Source organism: Mizuhopecten yessoensis, unplaced genomic scaffold (assembly GCF_002113885.1).
Source record: "Mizuhopecten yessoensis strain PY_sf001 unplaced genomic scaffold, ASM211388v2 scaffold29, whole genome shotgun sequence".
NCBI classification, from domain to species: domain Eukaryota; kingdom Metazoa; phylum Mollusca; class Bivalvia; order Pectinida; family Pectinidae; genus Mizuhopecten; species Mizuhopecten yessoensis.
Window position 1 is genome coordinate 758,357 of NW_018403342.1, and position 25,853 is coordinate 784,209.

At 35.4% G+C, this 25,853-nt stretch overlaps 2 protein-coding genes across 3 annotated transcripts in view; both read right to left on the bottom strand.

Moving 5' to 3' along the window:
- LOC110445775 overlaps positions 1–14,348 on the bottom strand; it is a 164,957-nt gene extending 150,609 nt beyond the window's left edge. For both annotated transcript variants that reach the window (XM_021490676.1, XM_021490595.1), the window contains exon 1: positions 12,439–14,348. In XM_021490676.1, the coding sequence (XP_021346351.1) occupies positions 12,439–14,254 (1,816 nt within the window). In that variant the 5' untranslated portion in view covers positions 14,255–14,348. The remainder of the gene's footprint in view (positions 1–12,438) is intronic.
- Positions 14,262–25,853, bottom strand: part of LOC110457195 — a 29,009-nt gene continuing 17,417 nt past the window's right edge. The window contains exons 2-3 of the mRNA XM_021508748.1: positions 14,339–16,284; positions 14,262–14,276 (exon numbers count right to left, since the gene is read on the bottom strand). Of these exons, the coding sequence (XP_021364423.1) occupies positions 14,262–14,276; positions 14,339–16,261 (1,938 nt within the window). The 5' untranslated portion in view covers positions 16,262–16,284. The remainder of the gene's footprint in view (positions 14,277–14,338; positions 16,285–25,853) is intronic.

Here is a 25,853-nt window from a genome sequence, read left to right on the forward strand (position 1 = left end):
TTTACTATTTCTGGCAATTAAGTATTATCTCTTTTTATTGTTAACTAAATTCAACAGGTGGGTACAGCAGACCTTTATTTTTTTTATCAAGTTTGTGTTCAGGTTTTGTCGTTTTATATTTACTCAATATTTTTTTTTCTATTTTGTTTGCCCTTATGTAACCAATAGGATTAGAAAATTATAAAAACATCATATCATATTGTCGTTTCATTTTGTGACGCATGAGAAATGCCACAGACATCTCCACGTGTTGGAGCCTAGTTGTGTCAATAAGAAATATTCGTACTCTTAACAAAATGAAAATATAAATAAGAATCACTGATATCATATTTTGTATTTTTAGGATGAACACTGATCATTATTCGTTGTGAAATTTAAATAGTCACCACCAAGGGAAAAACTAAATAAACCCTTAAGTTCTGCAAATTCGTCTAGGGGGAAAATATTAATATTTTATTTATGTGTCATCAAGTTGATGAAGCTTAGTACAACTCTACCCTGAGTAACGTTGGTTCTCAAGCCTGGTTAGCTTTACAAAAACTGAATGCAAAATGTTTTATCTAGTATTTATTAAAAGACACTGAATTTCAAAACTAGAAAATAATTCATCAGGTTCAAAATAATCTTCTTATGGCAGCAAATACAAAAATATATGTAAAATACTTATATTTATCACAATATTGCATTTTGAAAATTTGCGTCAGTGACTGGTGTTGCTAACTAGTCTTTGAACGTCTGGTCCTGATGTTTTAGATACTTAATAATAATCAGCTCACTAGAGGTATTAACATACCAATGTGTATCAGTTAAATCAAGTCAAAATTGTATATCCATTCAGCGACACGTGTCAGAATAACATACTACATACATGTAACATACATACATGTTATTCTTCTTTAGTAAAATTCCATGTCAATATTAGTTTGTCTAGTTATATAATATACCTTCTGTTATATAAGTCTATAACAGGTGTTAAAAACCTGTTAATGCTGATCTGACCTTAAACACGTTTGACCGTCATATCGTCTGAATGTCAAACATATGTTTGAAGATTACATGTGTGAATATATACAGATGGATATTGCAATGTCGCATTATACATGTAGATGTCCATAAAATATAATACCTTGTTCCAAATATCGAATCTTGCCCAATCTCATAAAACCTGTAAACTCTGTCTCTGAATAGTGATTTTGAAGACCTCCCATGAGATAATACGGTCGGTAATATATTAATGATGGTAGCGATAGACACACAATATTTATAGACTGGTGCTCTTTATAGACAGGTGTTCTTAAAAGACAGGTTACTGTTCTTTAGGGAATATATGTAATCTTACCTATATGATAAACTCTTCTTTCCGAAAAAAAGTACCAAATTAATGAAAATTAGACTTGACTAATCATGTATTTGAAGAAACAATTCAAAAGAAAGCTCATGTAATATATATTATAAGACAACGCTGATATTTAAATCATGGAGTGAGATAATTCTAGTACAAACTGTATTTAATGGTAGTTTTGCTATAATATGATATTGTCGAATGGCGAGGTATTTCTCAGTGAGTTATGCGTCGCGGTAAGTTGTGTCTAATTCAGACATTATCAGGGTTGCATGATTGACCAGTAACAGACAAACTATCGTGTGTATCATTGATGGACAATATAAACATAGCGCTAGTCTTTCACACAACGTAGCTCGGTACTACTCCCAAGCATAGATATACACAATCGATGGCCTGTTAGTGTAATATATTTACATAAATAAACATACAATGTTAGGTAGCGTAATAGGCTAATCTTTATGCGTCAACAATCTAAACGATCAAAGCATTTAATACGCACTCAGACGTTTTGTTTTTATTATGAGATTAATTTCCAATGCTTTGTTGTTGATTTAACCAAGTCCTTAAAGTAAATAATATCGATTACATTTCGTGTTTATTTTATTTTTTACCCTTTGGCTAAACAATGTGTAGCTGTATGTGAATTTGTTTATTTCAAGCGGTATGTATATACTGAATACACCTATACTTGGTGACTAATACAATACCTACAGCTGTTATATTTGGTTTGAACAGAAACCGCCGGGAGGGTTACTATGCATAATTAGTCAAAATGCACAGTTATATCGTATCATATTGTATTTACAACTAGTCATTTGTTTGACATATTATGAATATCTTTATGTATTTTCACCAGAGAAAACTAAGAAATAAGCGATATTATTATAAATAATAGTAATTACCTTGTACATGAATATCATATCTCCTCATCAATAACACGTTTTCATATGCACACGCTACACAGATCCGAGGCTACAACGTATTTGTCTGGTGTCACTATAGCCTTCTAGCAATATTTCTACCACGCTAAAGTAAATAATTACACGTATTTTGATATACAAGTAGGCGGGAGGTAAAACATTATTAACTATTAATACCTCTTCTTTGCCAGCTATTTTTGTTATGAACGAAATACGTAAAAAGGGAATAAACTGCAGTATCATCACCCAAAGGTGAAATCAGTTAAAACAGTCGATATGTAAGGGGACATATATGACTAAGTAGACAACAAAACAAAAGGAAAAGCAGCATGACCTTCAACAACAGGCGCTGTGACGACGAAACCAGGTAATTTAATGTTACATTATTACAGGTATCATACCAGACATTTGGTGTAAACATCAAAAGACCTCACGATGAATATATGTATTTCAATTCGTCAAGTTAATCCGCTGTTCATTTTTCCGGTTATATCCGTTTAACATACAGTGTTTTGGGGATTTAATTTCTATATTTTGGTATTCAAATGAGTCAAAGAAATTTAACTGTCTCACAGTGTGGCTACAAAAGCTGGAACAAGTATTGCAATATAAAGAACGCTCGATTACTGCAAATAGGTCCTTGTTAATAGTTGATGTAGTTTTTTTTATGTTTCACTAATATTACAATATAAACACAACTATTGTAAAGTATTAGAATAGTGTTAAGACAATACTTGTTATAATATCTTCATGTTGAATTCGACATATGACAGTTGAGTTTAATGAATATCACACATTTCACACAAAAAAATCTGCAAGAGTACAATGTCAAGCTATTTCAGACTACAATATACAACCTGAACTTCTGTAAGATCGAGGTCGGTTATCTGTGAAAGTGTCCGGTAATCTGTATTACACGGATATGATGTAGGCCTGTTTTTATCTTAATGAGCTAATTGTATATTAAATGACTTACTACTGATGCAAAGTCAATGTTCCTTTTACTGTTATATACATATATACCCAACTATTTACACAACAACAGACTAGGATATAACTAGGACTGAAAATGAAAGACACTTAGCATTTGATGATTGCTTATTGATATAAATTTACTGTACCACACTCCGACAAAATATCGATCCCCGTTTGGAAAGTATTTTAACTCGACAAACTTCAGACTGTGCTTGACTTTGAGGCTGTCCGTTGTATCAACATTATACGAAAAGGTCCACGCCTTGCTGTCTGTTTGGTAAATTCTTTCTATGTTTACATTTCCCTAGAGTAAAACATCCATTACCCGTTTTAACGGGATCTTACTATCAAAAAGGAGATACAGATTGTGTTGAAATATTCGTGTCCTCGTGTACCTGACATTTAGGTCCTTTTATGTGTAGGTAATATATGGTGTATCCGCGTGCTTCTAAACCTCAAGGTTGCTTCGGTAAATGATTTTAAATGAATGTGTGTTACATCTCAAGTGTTCTTATCGTGTATGGATGTGGTATTTGTATGTCTATTTAGTTTATATATAAATAAGATATACACGAAACCTTTATGACGCATGTTCATTTATATAATATAACCCCATCCTACCTATTGCTTGAGATGTACAACGACCAAAATACTGGAATTTTGTTTATTTGTTAAAAGGTCACTACAACTGAGCAGAATGTGTTTGATGAAAGTTTAGAACATTGGATTCACAACCAAGATCATACCCAATGCATACAATTCTCATTTTAAGTCGTCTTTATATAATTTATGATACTTTTCACTAGAAAACACTAGTGTATCGTCTTGCAGTTTTTCTATGTTTATTTATTTGTCTATGAATGTACGTTTCTCATTATAATGCTTTTAAACTAGTCTGTTGCTACATGTATAAAGGTGCCAATTAAGACTTAAAAAATCATTTGAATTTTAATTCAACCGCATTGCGGTAAATTTTATAAGGGTATTGTGAACGAAAAATATTTGGTTAGTTAATTTGTTGATTGCATGAAAGGTATAATAAATAATTGAATTTGAATGGAACTGCATCGGGAGTCAATTCCGTGAGGTTATTTACACACAGACATATTTGAACAAAGCTTCGTTGATTAATTATTTGACTGATTGAATAAATACAGGTTAAAATATCAGCTAATATGTCATATGACAATAATGTCGACTTCAGATGGAGTTGTCTCACTGAATGGCATTACCTGGACACCAATCCTTGTCACATTATAATGACAAAGGGTTTCTCAATTGTGCCTTGGGAGGCGCCATAACGAAAAGATATTTACTGCAAGTCTTGCAATACAACCAGCGTATCAGGAAAAATCACGTCTAATGACCATGTGTTTCGTTATAGCATGACCCATGAGCATGAAGCCGACTTGGACCTTCACGTACATATTTTAATTGTTGTTTTTAGTAATACTATTGAAAATCAATCAGCATCTCTTGATCTAAAATTTATTTATAGCATGCACACACACGTCACATATTGTTATGGAAGTACAAAAGTAGCGAACATTCTAATATTAACCTTAACCCGAATTCTTCAATGATCCGAGTTCCTGATAAGTTTGTATCATGTATGGACTTTGAATGAAACATTCATCACGGTTATTGTTTCTTTCTCAAATTCACATGTTCGCCAATAAGGCGTTTGACGCACAACCGGAAAAATATTCTCTTTCCTTTAAATAACAACAGTTTTTACAAAATTACTTCTTTCCTTTGGAAAATATTTATCAATAAATATTATGTAAATTCAGTCATATGCAAGGCTGAAGCAGTGCGTACACAAAATATACAATGTTTATTTCTGTTTATATCAAAGGTAATGATTGACGCGGCCAAAGAAACGTTTCACGTTTAGCCGAGTGTATTATATCTTCTGAAATTGGCATTCACAATCGGTTTCATCAGTTTTGGTTATTTCAACATTTTCTAACAGATGACAAAACATAAAAAGGTACTATGTATGTCATGTAGCAATAATATTTTGTCAGCGAAGCTAATCATACATGATCCTTACATTTAAAATTAAGGTAGGCTTAATGATCCTTAAAATAGAATATTTAAATTACAATGTTTTCTTTTTCAGTTGGTTAATAAGGTCAATGTTTCTGTAATGAAACAAAATGAGACAGAGACCTGAGCCCAGTTTTTCAAAGGTCGTCAATATTCAAGGTAAAATCTTGCATGTGCATTCACTCTACTAAATATTTGATATCTGGAAAGTTGTATATAATTCATTAGTTTTGTTTTGAAGTTATATACAAATTAAAATGTACGCTAATCACTGATTAAGTTAATCACCTTTTGAACAACTATGCCCTGAATGTTGTTAAACTGACTAAACTTTTGAATAGCTGCCTTCCGAACATTAAAGTGCAGATCGTAAACACATTACATAACATTTCAGCAGGTATACAGAAATGCTAAAGTCATCGTGTATTAAAATCTGCACGATATCAAATATCAAACACACCTGATAATATCAAGTGAAAGTGAAATATGGCATTTGCTGAACTGTGTCTGTATGTTACATCATGTACAGTTATACTGTATACTACGGTGTACAGTGGTTACGTTAAACATTCCAACTGTAGCTAGGCGTAGCGTAATGTCACTTACGTACCAACTCTGTTATCAGGAAACACATCGTAACATGCTCACTATCTTGTAGAAAGGTGAACATGTTCGCATGAAATTATTTTGGATTTTTCCAACTGTCATGAAAACGTTTATCACTATAGCTATTTTTGTACAATTCTGTTTCAAATGAATCCCCACACTTGCCGTTTTATTCAGCATTTTAACAAAATATTTTCGGCTGATACGATGTTTCCCTATCCCGGTGTAGGCTGTCGAGTATTTGACGGACAGCTCTATAGTACAGATAGCTATCTCGACCAGACAGGTACCTCACTAGCTAGAGGCAAATACAGAGTGTTTGTCAATATGATATTTGAAACAGGAATTACTTAGGGATCAGATCGTTCGTAATTTAAAAATTCTAAATTCGAAGTATGTTTGTGCAGGATTAAAATTGATAAATAATCTACTCGATATTTTTCAATAACTATACCACAGACGGTTTCCAATTTCAGGGGACATTTTAGCATATATGAATGCATGCAGTAAATTTATATAGAGAAACGCTTCAGAACTGATAGTTTTGCCCGAACTTTTGACCTAACACTCGATACAACATCAGTGAATCATATTCTGTTTGTGTTCAGACATATGATACAGTGTTTCTGTAACCAGGCCGAGGGCTGACCTATTCTCTACCGTGTCAATTGCTAGCATACCACGGAAAAGGTAGATGCTTTGGGATTTCTGCTTTAATCATTTTGTACTTAAGGAATCGGTATTTCTTGTCTGTAAGGGAAAGGTTGTTGTCTTGATTTTGTAGCAGAGAGTAGATAGTGTCTTCTATAGGAGGATACACGAAATAGCATGGTATGACAAACATTATATTTCAATAAACATTCCAAAACTAGAATACAACTCATAATAAAGAACAGTATGAGTATATAAATGGCATCATTTTGTAAGCAACAGGAGTCAAAGATGCGTAAAATTGTGAAACTTGAGATAAAAAAAAACCGAAACCACTCGCTCTTCCTGTGGTACATATTCTTTTTTTATCAAATTGTCATGCGTCATAACAGATGTCCAGGCTAAGTGAAAATTAAGATTTTAGCATTCCATTTTCCTTCAGTTCCAAAATGACATCTTTTGTCGTAGAATTTAGTAAGAAAATAAGTGACAAAACACCGTGAATATTGTCATTTACGAGATGATTTCTACTGTTTACTTGTGGGTGATTACACGTATTTATTGGGGTTTTTTTTTCATTTTATAGGTTTTATCTAGAACGAATCAGTTTCTTCAACTAACAATTTTCGAAGTCCTATTTAACTTAAATGATAAAAGAAACAGTTGACGTAGAATTGAAAACTAAAACAAAATTAAACCTGCATAAGATCGGAACTCGATACGGCAAGTCAACATAAGGAACAGGGGACGGTAGGAAATTGGTTGAACTGTAAATAATTCAACAAGTTCCAGCTGATACAAATTCGTGTTACATAATACTAAGACCGGGTATTGTGTTTATTCAAAGTTCTGTTTTGTTCCATTATTGATTTTTGCTGTGAGAGTGTGTGCTGTTCAATGAACTATGTGTTCCCAGACGTCGTCTGAAATTTGATATTTACTAGGTGAACCACTTCACCCACTGTCTGCAGGGGAGGGGGTGTAATTATAGCGGTAATTCCACTCCTGTCTGCACAAGTTAAATCCATCGTCTGTACTGCGTTGTAGCCATATGCAGATGTTATGTAAGTTGTGTCACTTGGATGTTAGTGATGATGAAAATAATTTGCTGTGACAACAGCAAATAACTGAATTTCGCCTTATGTTGTAACCGGTTTAATCATGTTTTCCCTTCTATTTTGGTGTCTTCCCTGTTCATGTTGTTTTTTTGTATATTTTGGGTACGATTTTGTCATCTTTCGTTGACGCTGAGGCATATTTTTTTCTCATTTATCTTATTGAAACTTTTGTCATTGGTGTTCATGACGTCGTTGCCTCTGATTAGTTGTTTTCTTAGTTTCTATGCTGTCCACTCGAAGACGTAATGATTTAGAGTTAGAATACTTTCCTTGTGTGTTGATTCAAACGTATAACGGTATTAATTTTAATTTCTTAATTCTAAAATGGTTTTACGTTATGAACCTTTCATGAAAAATTACAATTTATCAATAAATCTGTTATGTAATCCAAAAGGATAACCCTTGGGGATATTTGTGTCAAATGAAAAAGTTCAAAATATTTACAATGAACAAAATACAAAGTTTTCAGGCCAGCATAATATCTACATATTACAAACTAAAGTTCGACAAAATACTTTCAATAAATGCATAGCACTGTAATTCGAAATGAGAAGATCGTGTTTGTTTATTTTTTTCCTTTTTCACATTTTGAATTCCTTGTCCGACGCTCAAGTTGAATTTTCGTCACTTAAATGTTTTGTCTATTTATGTTTTGTTTATCTGTCCTAAAGCTTACTGATCTGACCACACATTGTGGTTCCCTAACAAGACGGGGACCAGGTGTTATTCGTTCCTCGTGCTAGCCTCAGACATATTCACTGACCAGCTCCTTGCTCTAAGATATATAGTTACAACAGTCTTTGGTATGTTGATTCTGCTTTTGACAAGCCTGATTATTGTTTTGTTAGTGGTTATACGCTAGTTGGCTTCATTTGACAGACTGTTGAGTGAACTTGGTTGTAAGACACCCTGGAATATGAAGCAATCAAATACCCACACAAGTCAATCAATCCAAAACCAATCATCGCACTCGCTACATTAACGGCCTTAATTGTGTGTTTGAAAATACATGTTTGTCAAGAATCGTATATTTCAAAATGCAGCTACTGCAGTTTGCTTTCTGATTATGATTGCATAAAAATGAGAACAGCTTTCTTTATTTACTGTGCGTATCCCTTAACACAAGGAAAATGATATGCTGCCGTCATGGGTTTGATTATAGTTTCTCTTATATTATACGGGAATTTACTGGAATGACAGTCATTATTCGGTACGACTTCTGGTGTCGAACATCACGTATTTATGTTATTACTCTAGAAAATAGATAATTGTTTTAACACTTTTGGTTTTAGATAAAAAGTATTAAGTGCAACAGTGTTAACTGATAAGAAATGAATCACATTTTAACAAAGATATCTTTACATAAAATCATTTGATGTACACACACAAATAATGGTTAATTATTCATATAATGATTTATTTCATTAGTAGAAATACGAGTGTATTCTTATAGTTCACAGTCGCCTCTTTGATAATTAGCAGTAAACTGCAAACATCATGGCGAGGAATATCATATTCGGTATTATGCAAAAATAACCTTATAAATATAGATATATATAGATATAAGTCCGATGATTTATCGTCAATAGTAAGGTGTGATTTATGAATTTATAATTATTGTTCAATGTAGTATGGATGTAGTTTATACATGACAGATGTATACATGCGTTGTATGGTATTTATGACAATTTTAAGAGATGTTTCGGTCCGTTTAAGTTCTACGTTATCTTCTGAAATATCATACCTTGTAAAACTGTTTTTCTATTGAACTCTTATAAGGGATTTATATCTATAACCCTGGTTTGGAAGCTAACCGACACAGTGATAATATCCTTCAAGCAAATATTTCACAGGTGATTTTTTTTTAATTCAAAATAATTCGATACAAAAAAAAACAACGAACACCATAACAAAGCAAAGACAACATGACCCTTTACCACAATATGGGAGAAATTAGTCATTATGACGAAAGGTAAAATCAGTCTTTCGGGTTATGTAAGACAGTTGTCGACTCTATACCTTACTCCTGATAACAAAACTAATCATTAACATAACATTGGTCTGTTATGTTTCCGACTCTAATGACTAGTCCGCGTCAGGGAGCTTACTAAACGAAATCCGAGTATTTCCAAAATTCACTAATTTAGCTAGTGCAGTTAATGTTGAATCAGTTTTTGCTCAAAATGAGTTAATTGGAACGGAATATATACACTATAGCAAAAGTAACCTCACGTAAGGGCAACATAAATAAAGGGAAACACCACATAGAATGACACTGTAAACCACAGAAATGAGTATCGAGGCGACACCAGATTTTCAAGAGGGATAAGCGTGCCATGCACTCATCGCCATGATGTCTCATAGCATTGGCCTGTTTAGGTCCCGACCCTTCAAATGCTCTAGATGTATTTGCATGTGCATTTTGATTAAGTCTTATATAAAGATCTTGGAAAATCGATTCCCGTTTGTACGTGAGTAAATATAAGAGGGCCTAATCTTGCTGTGTGAATTGGGTTTAACGTTATGTTGGTAAAGTCATCTAACAGTGCACCCATCAAAATCACAGCAGTTATATCAAAATTAGGTAAGAAAATGTTAAGAGTAACCAGATAAGCGAATGTTGATTTTGGCAGAACCCGGTAATGTATCAATAGGTTGGTGAGTATGTGTAATGCATTGGAATGCGTGTTGTACGTGCCGTACTATGTAATGATGCAGAACTGGACTACGTTTATCGGCGTAATAAAGACGTGAGCCTAAGTGTAAAAAGCGCTGTCAGCTTCATGTCGTGAAATAATTTGCTTTACATGTTTTTTATGATTTTTTTTTTTGTGTAAATATTTCCGTATGGCTTTCTTGCAACGAGGCTCTTGGGTGGCCACGTTTCCTCATACAAGGAGAATGTTGGTATATTTTTTTGTTGATATATATTGTAAATTATTAAATTGCATGGTGTTGTTTGGATAAGCTAACAAAGCTTAGTATAATTGCATACTATACTCGTAACCAATCAATTCTATTAAGATACTAACCAGTACATCTTATCACAGGAGGCTGGGGCACATGTGATGGGAAATGTACACAGTATAGATAGCAAAGTAATATACACAAACCTTCATAGTAAATATAACACGTCCACACTTTACTGTAACCTTTTGCTCTACTACTAATATCACTTGTTTCTATTTTATGATTTGCATTAAAGGTATTAACTGTTTAATGATATATTTTTATAGGAATTTTATCTTTTAATTTATTTATTATAATCACTGCATTTAAATATATATTGTATTAACCATGCTAGTTGTTAATATAATTAATAATAATAAGCAGAACTTATATTCACTCAAACTGTACTATTACTCATACACAGTAAGAGTATTCATTTTATTATATGCTATAATCACTACGTTTATATAGAGTGTATATAACTATCAATTAAAAATAATTAACACATATTATATACACACATCTTCTGCCAGTATTATTACTTATATCTCGCATATTCGTTATACGTAACACAATTTTGAATATAATCAGTAAGTGTATCCATTGATCTATATATCATGTATTTATATATATATAAATATAAATTACTAAGTTTCCTGCGAAGTCTTTACTTCAGTCAGTGAGATATTTATAATTACTGCACACGATCATATCACAATACTAGGGTGACAATGTCTATTGACATGCCATTGTGTTTAAAATTGATATCAATTTGTCATGAATTCAATGAGTAAATGATTAAGGGTTATTTATACAGGAAATTACTACACAAACTTACAGGACATATTTAGTCGTGGCCTTATGCACAGCCACTAGCTGTCAGTGTTACATTGAGGGCGGATTTAGTCTAGGCTATACACAGTCAGTGACAATCAGTGTTTAATCTTACAAATACTGATAATAAAAAACGGCTTTATCAAATTTCCTTAGTGGTCCTTCACCCGACCATAGATTTGATAAATGAGTTTGCAAGCATACACCTGCTAACATGTATCTCGTTGTGTTCTTATGAAAAAGTGATGTTGTTCATTTAGTAGTGCTATTATTTTATTTAGAATTGATTATTTTCTCAATTTTCTGAATGTCACCCAGCTAATAATCAAGTTTGTCTTCAACACATATCACAGGACCTGTTTACATTTGTGTATAAAGGACATGCATTCCAACAGCGTAAGGTTTTAAACCATGGTTTTTAACCAACACATAGAAATATCTGAATCTAAATCTCCTGTGGATGTTAAATGCATCTGGTCTCCTCCAAACACAAATATTAAATTTAACCACACGATGGAACCTTGTTCCACGTCACTGATCCCTCCAACCAATTGACCTCTCCATCCCAAACTAACAACCATAATTAACGTTGCAAGAGAAATTCTACCGGACCCCTTCAACAACCAAAACTACTTACCATAATTATCGCTACTGAAAAAATATTTTGTTCGGGTAATGTTTTCTGAAAACTATTATCTGCCCCCTTACCTAAACAACAGCCCTTTCACGAGCCCTTTAACGATGACACATAACGTTACAAGGTAGTTATTATCTGACCCCCTCTAAAACCCCAAACTAGCGATCAGTATAAGCGTTGTAGAACCAATACTTTCGGCCGGTTAACATTATAAGAGAATGTTGTCTGCCCTCTCCTACATCCCGAACTAACAGGAGAAACATTTCCTGATCCCAAACAACATAAACCAACAATGACAAAATAAACAGAAGTGCTGCGCAATGTTGACTTTAGGTAGAATGATGGTCCTACCTTGTTGGCTGTCGGAGGGGTTACTCCGGAGAACGGCCTGGTTTACATCTGTCTCGTGTTCCTCGTTATTATCGATACCAGATGATATTGCCTCACAAGGTCTAACAAGATCATCCGAGCTAATTATACCGTCGCAGGTTGTTTGGTCTCCTGTACACTCTCCACTGATACTCCCACTATCTCTAGTACGTACATTCCCTGTTTGTTCCTCACTGGTCAACACATACGAATACTTCCTTTTACCAGGCAAATTAAACACGGCTCTTCTTGTTGTAGAACTTTTCCTACTTTCCTTTTCTTTCTCCAGTAAGTTTAATGATTTTATGGATGTTGGTAATATAATGGCTGTTTGTACTCCAGAAGACTCCGTAGTCGGTAAGTCGCAGGATATATCTTTAACACTAGTATCCCTGTTATTGACTTCAATCAATGGTGTGACTTCATTAGAAGCACGGGTACGTCCGGTGACACCTCTATCAATCCTGCTCCGTCGTGGAAATACAGAAGTGCTATTTTCACCGATTTTGACAGAGTTGCCTGTATTTTCCTGTTGTGTACACGACAACACTATACTAGCAGCTCTGGTGTCCTCTCCTCTTACACCAGACAATACACCTTTTAACTCCCCACACAAAGGCTTGCCATTATTTTCAATCAGACGGAAATTATCACCGCTATTAGGAACTGTCGTAACGGTACACGCTTCATTAGCGCTGGCTAAAGGCCGCGTGTTGGAGGTCGTCACACCAGGTCGCCATACACTAGTACTGACACCGGTCTGCACATTCACTGCACTCGCTGCCTGGTCGTCGTCCCCTTGTGGAACAGAGTGCTGCTCGTCAGTGTTAGACCTACCTGTCCCCGTGAGTTTATCACCAGTGCTAAGTCTACCTGTCTCAGTGTGTTTATAGTCAACGTTAGACGAACTTGTCCCTCTATCAGTATTGCCGTGGTGTGCGCTATGAGGTAGAGGTGATATATGACGGGGCAGTTTTGAACTGCTTTTACCTGTACCACCTGACTTGGAACTTGTTATCACTTCCTGTTCTCTCCGTGTGTCTACCACTTCAATACTCGTGTAATCCTTCACGTGTCTTTGATTACACACTTCCACTTTTCCTCCCACTTCATTCAGAAGTTCAGACGGTTGTGTGATGGCCACACAAGTGTCATTAGCCTTTACGAACTCGTCTGTATCACGTACGCGGTAACTCTGAATTAATCTCCTCGGAAGACTTTCATTTCTATAGAAATTGTGAAATCTTACGTTTCCTGCTTTTTGTGACTTTTGTTTAGCTAGCGATTGTTGACTCGAAGATGACCTTATTGTCCCACACTTTCCTAAGTTCTCGTCGCATGTTGCACTTTTAATGATTCCTTTCTGGGGGTCGCCGCCAGTTGACAACATACTTGAGTTCTCGTCAGTGCAAAGGTCTGGGAAACTGAAAGTACGCCAGGGTATCAACGATGGTGACCTATCCTCAACATTCTCCTCGTAAAATCTTTTAAGTGCACCTCTAGACTGTGGCAGATCGTTAATTAATGATGAGATAGATCGCCTATGGTAGGGTACATCTGCTTTAGCGCTCTCGTGAACGTCCGTAGTCTTACTCAGTTCTTCAGTTACACTCAATTTATTTAAATTGGCTGAAGATTCCACAGGACCCCCGTACTGGCTTTCTGTTGCCGCCTTTATTGTACTAGCATGCTTCCCTATATCTGTACGCCTACAGACTGGACTGTCCGTAGCAATATGAAAGCATGTGTCTATTCCATCTCTATTCCTATCTTTCAGGCTATCTGTTGAGGCCGACATGTTTTCATTACCGTGTGTATCGCTGTCACATATACTTCCATTATTAAGCGCCAGTGTTTGGGTTCCACAATAACTACGATGCACATCTGCTCCTTGTTCTGTTGCTGCTTCCGCTGCACATTTTGAGGTTCCCGCACCGTCTGTTGTACAAGCCGCGATACCTGTGTTTGTATTCACGGCCACATTACCGTCTGTTTTATTGTAGTTAAATTTCTCCAGCTTACACACTTCATCACTAAGACTTTCTGACAACGTTGACGTACGCGAAGTCTGTCTTACACTCGTCGGCGTGGGGATCTTAGACAAACTGTGACGTAACTTCCGGATATCAGGGGAACCTGTCTCTGATAAATTGGTGACAACTGAATCAAGAGTATGTAAAATAGAGTCTGCACTATCAGAACATTTGTCTGTAGCTCCATGGTTGGTGCTTTTGTTGACAATCTTGATATATCTCCCTTTCTTTTTCCCGTCGATATTACAAGTGCTGTTTATCCCCTTTTCGGTAAACACGGGGCATGACTTTCGTCGTTCCCGTGCAATGATACTAAGGGAATTCTGGCTGTCTAGACTATAGCGGTCAATCTCGCCATGGTCACTATAAGACTGACCAGGTATCTCCATGTGGCCCGTAATTGCATGCCCCTCTCCGTTGGTGTAAACTTTCGCTCTCACTGATAACACTGCACCTCGCACGGCTGAACTAGATTGCAGTAACCCCTGCTTATTTGTATCATTTCGATCACAATCGCCCGTGCCGTTCGCGCGTTGTGTTGATGAACGTACACGTGGGATGAGAGATCGTCTGCGCCGTAGCCCCGTTCCAGTGGTCGAATCAATGTCTTTCCAATTAGACTCGGATTTAGAAACCTCTACAGTTCCATCTGACAAACTTTCCAATGTGTTATCTGCCGAATTATTGGCATTCCTCCATGTTGCTTCTTTTAAGTCAAAGCCCTGTACACTCTCCGTGTTTTTATCTTTATATTTTACTTTCGTCCTATGTTTGTATAAACTGTTTATGTCATCTTTGTCACTATTATCTTTCTTTGTTGCCATCATCTTTGACCCCGTGAAGTCCTTTTTGATAACCCTTGACCCCGCGGTATCACCTGTTGAACGCCGCGCACCTCTCTGTATCTGGGTGCCATCCTTAAGAACCCCAACGTGTTTAGTTGACACAAAGACACGCCTACTGAAATGAGGGGTGGCGTCCGAACTCTGACGCTTGGATAAAGCACTTCCAACTGACGTCACAGACTTACGTAATACGTTAGAGCCATTTCTTATAGAAACGGCATCTGTAGATAACGTCACATTGGTGATAGATTTCTGATTTTTTTGCGTCCTCTGCGTGCCTATGAATTTTTCGCTGCTGTTGTCACTTCCTGCGGTATGTATTGATACTATGGAACGATTCCTTCCTTTTTTCGTGAGGGTGGTGTTAAATTCACGTCTATCTGTGGATTTAATTGAGACAGTGTAAGTAGCCTTGTTTCCCTTAAGATCTTTCCCAGTGTTTTGATTCGTTTGTATTGCTCTCTGGCGACAGTCTATGGCCACACTTCCATGATCGTCGTTGCGTATTTTTGAAACACCGATCCTATGTTTAGAAGATAAAGACTTTCCGTCAGCAACATTAGAATAACTTATGTCTTTTTTCTTATCACAACGCTTCTGTTGCAAACAAAATGCTGCTTTTCCGTATATAATATTGCTCTTCTGGCCAAAGTCGCCGGATTTGTTTCCTTTTATATCTGGGGTAGCTTCAGTGGGACTTATATGTAACATAGAACGACTTCGTAGATCAGGTTTCACGCCAGAAACTGGATCTTTGGAGCCAGGTCTCTCAGGCAAAATCTTCAGACCGTGTTTTGTCTGAATTTCCTTCGCTAATAGTCTGTTCGATCGATCTCTGAGGGCACGTGGATTGGCACCAAGTTTTGAAGACGCATGTCCACGCTGTCGATAACTGGTCTCCGTATCAGCCACACTCGTCATCATCATGGTCGCTTAGTTAGATCCAAAATCTGGAAGCCAAAAAAACGAAACATTAGCAATATTACATGTCTCACTTCTATTTAATTATTTACAAGTTATTCATAGCGTAAATATTGTACTTTTATTATGTTATTATACGAGTTAATTGCTCCCTATTTCACTACATTATTATTACCCGTTTATTAAATTATTTTCTGTTTATTTATCATCAAAGTTTTTCAATTCATCATATCGACATATATGTATTTCTTCACTTTTGCACTAAATAATTACTATGTCTTTCCAACCTCTACGATTCTATCTGTCAATCTTTCAAACATAGTACAACCATACGATTATGTTTTATGACACTTATGATATATATAATTATTTACTTAATTATACTGGACTGTCGTTTTCATGTGTACTATACTGTAAATATATACCGCTATATGATTGGTAAGCCATATTTATTTATTGCTGTTCATAAAGTTAAAACTGTGTGCTAGTCGCTTTCTTTAATTCATTATTTATTATTTGCATGATATTTTATAGTTGTACCTACAATGTAAGTGTATAACCATTTGTCTTCAATTTCGTTATATTGTTATTTAACTACAATCTTACTTTATAACTTCCCTTCAATTTAATGATATAATTCACCTACATTTCGTGGTCTAATATACCTGCATTTATTATTTAATTCATGGTCTACTCCATTGTATGGTTTTATAATTTACCTTCTGTATCACTAAATAATTGTAATGTAGTTTTAATCAATGTTTGCAAACAAGTTATTATTCAATTACTTACCTTAATGTATATGTAATTGTTTATTATTATTATATATAATGATATATTTGTCTCCTATTTAATTATATTACTATTTGTCTTATATATAACTATATAACTATTCGTCATATATATAATGAAATACAAAAATGTAACTATTTGTCTTATATTAAATGATACATCCTTTCGTCTCGTATATAAAAATATAACTCTTTATCTTATAAATAATGTTATTTATAAATATTTGTCTTATATAAAATGATCTTTGCTTTTTGTCTTATATAAAATTACATAATTATTTGTCTTCATGACGGTATGACAAATTCTATATTAAGCAAAGATATAAGTTACTATGTAATGATGCAATAGTTTGTTCACATTTTGTTTGACAATACATCGAAATACAAATGGTACATTTTATAGAACAGAAAAGGAAACAAAAACAAGTGTCATGACACTTATGTAAATTTGTTACATGCTGAACAGTCATTTTTTCAACACTAGCTACAGGAATGAAGTATTATGTACAACAGAACAAATACGGGAAATAGGGGAGGGGTAATGGATTGATATGCAGTGGAAACCAGGGATGAATAATATATCAATATGCATGTGATCATCAGATGGTAATATCATATTGCTATATTGTAACGAGTATGAGGAACACGATTCTGTATAATATAACTATGTATAAGTAGATGATGTGTTCAGCAATGTTGTAAATGGACACTCGATGAATGTTAGAAATGTATATACGAATTACATTACCACTGAATAACTATTGACAAATTGAGTCTATCACAAGGCACCACCATGATCATTAAAAACGTTGAAGTTCACATAATAGCCATCACACTTGTCAATACTGTTTATATTTGTTAATCGTGTAATGGTATATCTCTTTGTTTTATAAGGACCTAAATCTCTATCGTGTAGTTATTGGTTCAGTAAAACCTGTCTTTAAAGATCGTTAAAAGGGAGAAAGCATTTGTTTTGTTTTGATCGGGATGTAACGACCATTTAACAATGTAGAGAAAGCAGACTATAAGGTAAGGCTTGATTAATAGAGAATCCTGATACAGAGGATCCTATTACATAGAAAACAATACGACAATTTCAAGGTAGTATTAGATTGCCTTGAAGCGAATATCAATGATTTCGACCTATGTAACTCAAAGACATTAAAAAACACGCTGGAGGAAAATGTTAAAGACGCGATTTATAGACAGTGTTTACTACATAATGAAACAAGCCATACAGAGTGTCGATTCCCCATGAAGCCATAAACCTAGGCGCTCATATAGTAAGTTACGTCAAAAGTGTTCAAGACACAAAACAGAATAAACGTCAAAAACCGAATTTGCCAAAATATCTTGATAGTTATTCACAAGAATGATTGAAACTCTTAAAACTAGAGATTCCAATTAAAATTCAGAGTTGACGCCACTTGGTCTACAGAACGATGAACTTGAAGAAGAGTAAATTTTGTTCTCTATCACACAATCATCTTTACCAGCTTCCTACGTTTGTAAGCCTTCCTGCACACATTTCCACATTAATATTTTTAAATTTATTTTGTTGCGCCACAGCATTAGTCACCCCTACCACCATACATTGTGTGTGTTAGGTCGATACGAGACTGCCTTGTTTGAGCTGTTCTCCCCACTCCCTCCCCCTTACTCCCAATAATTGTCCGTCTCCTCGGTTCTATCTCCCGTCCAACCGATAACCTAACCCTCCCGCCATCGTCTTCTCTGAACTGCTGTCCGTATTCCTCTAACTCGCATCCTTCCCCACTTTCCATATACTTCCTTTCATTTGTACATGTACCTATTCCCTCAATTCCTTCTATCTCTCCCCTCAAAATATCCTACTCCGTACCCCCTCTGACATCCCCTTCCCTCTGACATCCCCTTCCCTCCCTTCCCTCTGACATCCCCTTCCCTCTGACTTCCCATTTCCTCGTTCTATTTCCATTCCTCCGCTCTATCGTTCTCCTCTCCGTTATTCTTCCTATCCCCTCTCACTTACCATTAGTATTCCCTCTCCTCTGAATCCCTTCCCCTTCCCTCCCCCTCCTGTCCCATTCCTAGCCAACACAATACCCAAGTGTCCTTTGGTCTATTCGACGAACGGAGATCCAATCAATACCAGTATTATGTAATAAGAACCCGATGAAAATTGGCGACAATTATTCCTGAAAAATCACCATTTCTACCGCACGTGTCGTCTGCTGAGGCGGGAATTAAACATTACTCCGTTCTTTGGAAGACCGTTTTATTTCTGTCAGATTAAACGTCATTTTCAATAATCATCGGGCTTAATGTAACATTCCCTGGGCTGGATAGGTTCGTTTTGTAAACTATAATTTTGTAAAGGCGTTACATATCATGTGTTAAATTCCACTTGTTAAAAGTCGGCAGTAAGGGACTGTGGAAGATATGGGGCTTTGGATGCATAGCAAATTTTGTCATGATAGTTTTTACTAAATAAGGCATACGATAAGAAATAATATTTTAGATAATTTACCATTTATGTAAAATGTTATATATTGACATTAGTATTAATTAGCTCATTTGTTTTAAATCATATGGAGTTAATACACTTGATTATCACAACTGTATTTGTGTGTATGCACAGCAATATGGGCAATCAAGCACGAACCCTGGAGACCGAATGTTTATTTCACTTGTCTTTTGTCTCGCGGATGATTTTTCGGTGTTTACTCGATTAATAATCAACAGATTTCCACACGTAAAGTCTCGTTTTATTACTGTTATCGAGCATTCTCAATGAAAGTACAGACACTGTAATTACGTTCGAATTTTAAATTGTTTTGTATCAGCTGAAGTACTACATATAGATGTCCTTTTCCCAAACCGTTTTCTTTGTAGACGTCGTACACATATTTTTTACTTAACTGATATAGAAGACATTGATTTTTCTTCAAATGCCATTAACTTGCCCAAACGAGTTTGTGGACTTGTTCTCAATGCAGCGTTTCAAATTAAATTCTGTCTTCTCTCATAATTTTTATTCCGACAAATGGTTTTTGGATGTTTCCTCCGAGACTACTCGCCGGATACAAATGAAAATGCCTATGAATATTGATATACGTATGTAGATATGCAGAATGTTTTTCTTTGCCCTATCGGACATCAATCGAACATGACAGCCACGGCCTCTGATTTATCAAAAAGGAGATATTGCACGATTTTGCTCACAAGTATGTCGGTATCTAATGGCACTACGCCAACAAGACAGTTGTTCCGGTTTCTTGTTTGGACAAAATGACTGCCGTTATCTGGCTTCTGATTCTGGTCGAAATTTAGATATTGTCCAATTTGGCTGAAATTAGTTTTTTAGGTATATTATGGAATTGTGGGGTCATTCTGATACATCATTTACGACTACGGAGCCGCTTGAGGGACTTGTGTAACGGTCATCGTTATAAGTAAAGTTTGTTTCTATTTTATCTATTTTGTGTTTTCCTTTGACAGTTTAGCGGAAGCAATAAACATGTACATAGCTTGTGAAATCCATTTTAATATCCATAGAGTAATGTATTACGTCACGGACAGGGTTGCAACGGATTTATACCATGGTTTGTTTGGTTGAAAACTTGAGTTGGTTATATTTCTAACTTCACCCACATCAAACGAACAGGGTGTGAAAAGGAAATTTTTTCTGGTACTTAATGACGTGTGTCACAGAGAGATATTTATATCATTGACTGTACATCAATTATTGCTATGTTTAGTAAGAGTTTTATTTTTAATTCTTCCCTAAATTGTCTTGTGTAGATTTATTTGTCCGTGTTTTTCCATGGTAGGTAAGCAAAGTTGAATTGGAAAAAGGAATGTTAAGATATACTATCATTGTGTTATTTTTTTTAGAGTATAAAGTAATCGGTAGAAACATGAGAGTTTTTCTCCAAACGTCTCCAGGACGGGATAACGTGGGATATTTTTGTCACTCAAATGTAGTGTTTGAAAGAAGATGAAACTTGCAAACAGAATAACTTGTGGGTATCAATACCAGGGGCGTAGCTAGACCTTCAGGGGTGATTCGTTTAGGAGCGGGTCCAGGGCAGCTATCACTTATGAAAGCGAAAACTAACAATCCTACTTTTAGTAATTATATTATTACTATCTAGCGTTGTAACGACACACCTTTATTTCACAATATATATTTTTCATTGTTCAATATCACTCTGTTGTATTCTCTCACTTTCATTCTACAATATCACTCTGGTGTATTCTGTCACTTTCATTCTACATTATCACTCTGCTGTATTCTCTCACTTTCATTTTACAATATCACTCTGCTGTATTCTCTCACTTTCATTTTACAATATAATTAGGATTGTTATCTTTCACTTTCCTTTAACAATATTACTGGCGTTGTAATTTCATTATAACCACAGAGATTGACATGCAGCATAACGGTTCCCATGCCGGTGTTGGCGGCCATCGTCTCCATCTAACATACACGCCTCACAGTTACCCATATTACTATTAATTTGGATATCAAAAATGATTAGGGATTTGTATAAAATTGTCAGTTGTCCTTGACAACTATTCAATTAAAACGAATTTAATTTAATTCATTTAACCAAAAGCAGTAGCTTTATATTCAAATTGTTAAAAGACACTACAAACCTCGTGGGGTTTTTAATTGAACTCTTCTCTATAGAATATTCGGTAAGTTGATAGTATCTTTATAAAACAACATTATATCATCTGTAACAAAAGTTACGCTAAAAACATTATCCCTTCCTTAATTTTATTTATATCTTTTTGAAAATGGGAACTGAGTCTATTTTAAAAAACTTTCATGGTCTTTAAGAAAATGACTATTGTAAAAACGTCTTTGAATACATTTTGTGTAGCGTCCATCGAACAGTAGAGCCTCGTCAGTCCCAACACTTTGGTGTCTTTTTATAACAAATCCTCACTAGTCCGGACACTTGTGTCTATTTATTTGAAAACCTCATTAGTCCCAACACTTTGGTGTCCATTTAAAACAAACCTCGTTAGTCCGGACACTTTGGTGTCTATTTATAACAAAACCTCTTTAGTCCGGACACTTTGTTGTCCATTTACAACAAACCTCGTTAGTCCGGACACTTAGGTGTCTATTTATAACAAAACCTCATCAGTCCGGACACTTTGGTGTCCATTTATAACACACCCTCACTAGTCCGGACACTTTGTTGTCCATTTATTTGAAAACCTCATTAGTCCCAACACTTTGGTGTCCATTTATAACAAACCTCGTTAGTCCGGACACTTAGGTGTCTATTTATAACAAAACCTCATCAGTCCGGACACTTTGGTGTCCATTTATAACAAAACCTCGTTAGTCAGGACACTTTGGAGTCCATTTATAACAAAATCTCATTAGTTTGGACACTTTGGTGTCTATTAATAATTATATCGTTAGAACGGACACATTGGTGTCTATTTATAACAAAATCTCAATAGTTTGGACACGTTGGTGTCTATTTATAATTATATAACGCTAGAACGGACACTTTGGTGTCTATTTATAACTAAATCTCGTTAGACCGGACACTTTGGAGTTATAAACTTATGATATCCGGAATAATATACATTCGTAATAATGGACCCATCATATTGCAGCTATTGTCGAAACGAGTCCCGGGAATTTCAAAAGGGAAATTTTTTTCACTTTGGGATTCAAAATTTAAAAACTTTTGGAATCGAGAAAGCATCAAGTTTGGTTTCCAATCTGTGTATACAAGTTGTAAGTGGTTTAAAAAGGGAAAAGAAACTATGTTTAAATTGAAACGATTCAAGTACGTAACAGTCATCAGCAGACATTGGGCCGCGTACTGCTGAGAGTAGGATTGATACTAACTACGAGATGCTCAATCAACCCAGCACGTGCATTACACTGCACGAGAACATGCACGAGAACCAGTATGATACAAACATGATCACAGAAGGATAATGTCTCGATTTTTTTATTTCGAAATGGAAAATTGTTTGATATTAACAAAATATCATCCGTTTACATATTCATTACATTTTATCTCGTTCGTCTGACGTCAGTTTGTGGTTTATTATATGATTACAAGGAAATTGGCGGAATTATGAATATGATAAAAGTGATATCTTCACTGCAATAAATATTTATCTATACAAGATGATTGTAACGTCCAATAAAATGCCCTCACACGACATTTGATAGATCAGATTTTATCTTGAGCTTGTTTCAACAAAAATCGATGTTTTTGTCTGTTGAATATCATTTATACATATTTCGCCGGTATATGTCAGTTTCCTGGCCTGTCATACACATACTCCTATGAAATAGCAATTATCTAAACTCGAAACCATTGAAAACTTCCCTACATTCGATCAAAAGCAGACATCAGACAACGGATACGACTCCAAGACGTCATACTCCTGTCTGTGAATAACAAATATTATATATTATAGGACCTCGTCAGCCCGGATATATCTATGAAAGTAAAAAGTAAAATTAGAAACACATAGATCTGTAAAGCACTAGAGCTTCCATTATCAATCTGCAGACGCTATACTCAGAGCTGCAACTAGATACTAGATAATGCTATTTACAGATCTGTTTTTTTTTAATTTTCATATTTACATCAGACATAAAAATAAAACACTTTTTTGGGGGGTGGGGGGGGTCCGAATTTTCTGCATTCTGTTTAAAAGCTCCATGGAACCTTGGTTACTTACACTGGTCCAACCATCTTTTTTATATTAATTGAAAAAAAAATACAAAATAATAACATCCGATTTCAGAGGGATGGGTAAGCCAACTTAGAGCATATATATATATTGTTAGTCCGGATATTTTGGTTTGTCTAACATGGAACCTCGTAAGAACAGAGCATTGTAGGTCCGCAAATTTACTTTTTATACAGTTCATATTTTTACGATCCCGCGCAATTAGCTGTGTCTTTGCCATACATTACAATAAAATATCTTTATTCTGGAAACGTTGGTTTGTTATTAACGGAACTTCGTTAGCCTGACAAAATGGATTACCATGATAAGATTTCTACCAATCCAGTATAGCACTTCACAATGAGATAACATCACAATGAACGAGGTTACCCTGTAGACGGTTAATCACCAAACAAGTAATGACGTGAAAGGGACAGAGATACTGTAATGATAATATGTGTAAACAAACTCATGTTAATGTAAGTACAGACGTATACTGGTTTGATACGTCTCCAGCGCAATCACATTCTACCTCACAACCCTCGGCCGATGTATATAGATTCCTTACTTACTCTTGCTGGATACCGATATGTTTCGTGGTTTTTTTAAGATATTTTAGATAAATGGCTATCGTATTAAATGATATATATCATTTTACGGAGAATTCAAGGACATTAGACATATAACTATTTTTTATATACATGTGTATATATAGAATTAAGAAGGTTCCTTAACGCGTACAGAGTTATACCCCTTTGGTATACTGCAGACGGGAGACGCGGGGACGAAACAAATGTGGAACATTTATTGTTTCTTACCGGAAAAACAAAAGCGTATCATGGTTATTTTTATAACGATTTGGTTCCTTTTAGGTTTACGCTTTTTTGTTATATTTTCAAAAATCACTCTCGGTAATTTTCAAAATACCGCGTACCATCAATGATGGCTGCGCGACTGAACAAAAATGTATTGGTGTGAAACATAATCCATCAGTTTATTAAAATGTTAAAAAAAATGTATTCATTCTCTAAGTAATTTATCAAACAGGATTGTTTCTTACAATTCGGATGGTTCTCTAATTTGCCTTACCCTGAAAATAGAAACGAAACAAATCCCACTTAATAAATATAAGGTAACCGTTTAAACAAGGAAACGTTGTTTTATTATACATCTCTTCATTGAGTGATGTTTTAAATATAACAATAAAAAAATTAACTACGTTTATAACGAACTGTTTGAACAGTTCCTTGGGTTTCGTTATAGCCGTGTTTTACTGTGCGTTTACTGGATCCTGTTGTCTGATTGCTATATCTACTTACTCTCATCCTTACAATGCACTGAGCTAATCATACTGTTGGCATCTGTCCATTAAAAATTCCAATAATTCCAAGGAAACTAAGAAGCTCCGAGCTCAATTCGTTCAGTCTGAACTTTAAAAAAAATATTAAAAAATATATTGTAAAAAAAAGAATTGATATTATAGAAAGCCATCTGTGGTATAATTCTCCAGGGTGTGCCTTATTATCACTCCTGGTGCTTAACCTGACAACGAAGTCTTGTTATTACGTAATGAGTGATGTCTAGGAGGGCGGTAGAAAAAACGACTAGGGGATCGGGATAGGAAGTAAGGGAAGAGAAAATGACGGGTCGGAGGAGACAGTGAGGAGAAGAGAATGACAAGGGATAGTGGTGTTATGGGGGAATGGTAATGGCGAGATGACGGGATCGGAGTGTTATCAGGGGAGACTGATGGGGAGGGGTGTGGTGATGGGTAGGGGGGAGGATGACAACGGTGAATGAAAGTCATGCAATATACGGGACAGTGATTAATACAGAATGATATGGATCGAAACAGGACAGTGGCGCGATACAAAAGCGAATGGGGGGATCGATGATACACTGTGGCGGCCCATAAAATTTACCCATTTTCCTCATCAACCTGAATCTTTCGAAACAACGGCAATCGTGATGTTCTGGGTAAGCCCCTGTATATCGAATGAACAGCAACATGCCAAACCGTAACTGGGGATTTAGGGATGCTACTATCAAGAAAGATAATGTTCCGGATCGGAAAACCAAAATCGTATCGTAGAGCTTAATAG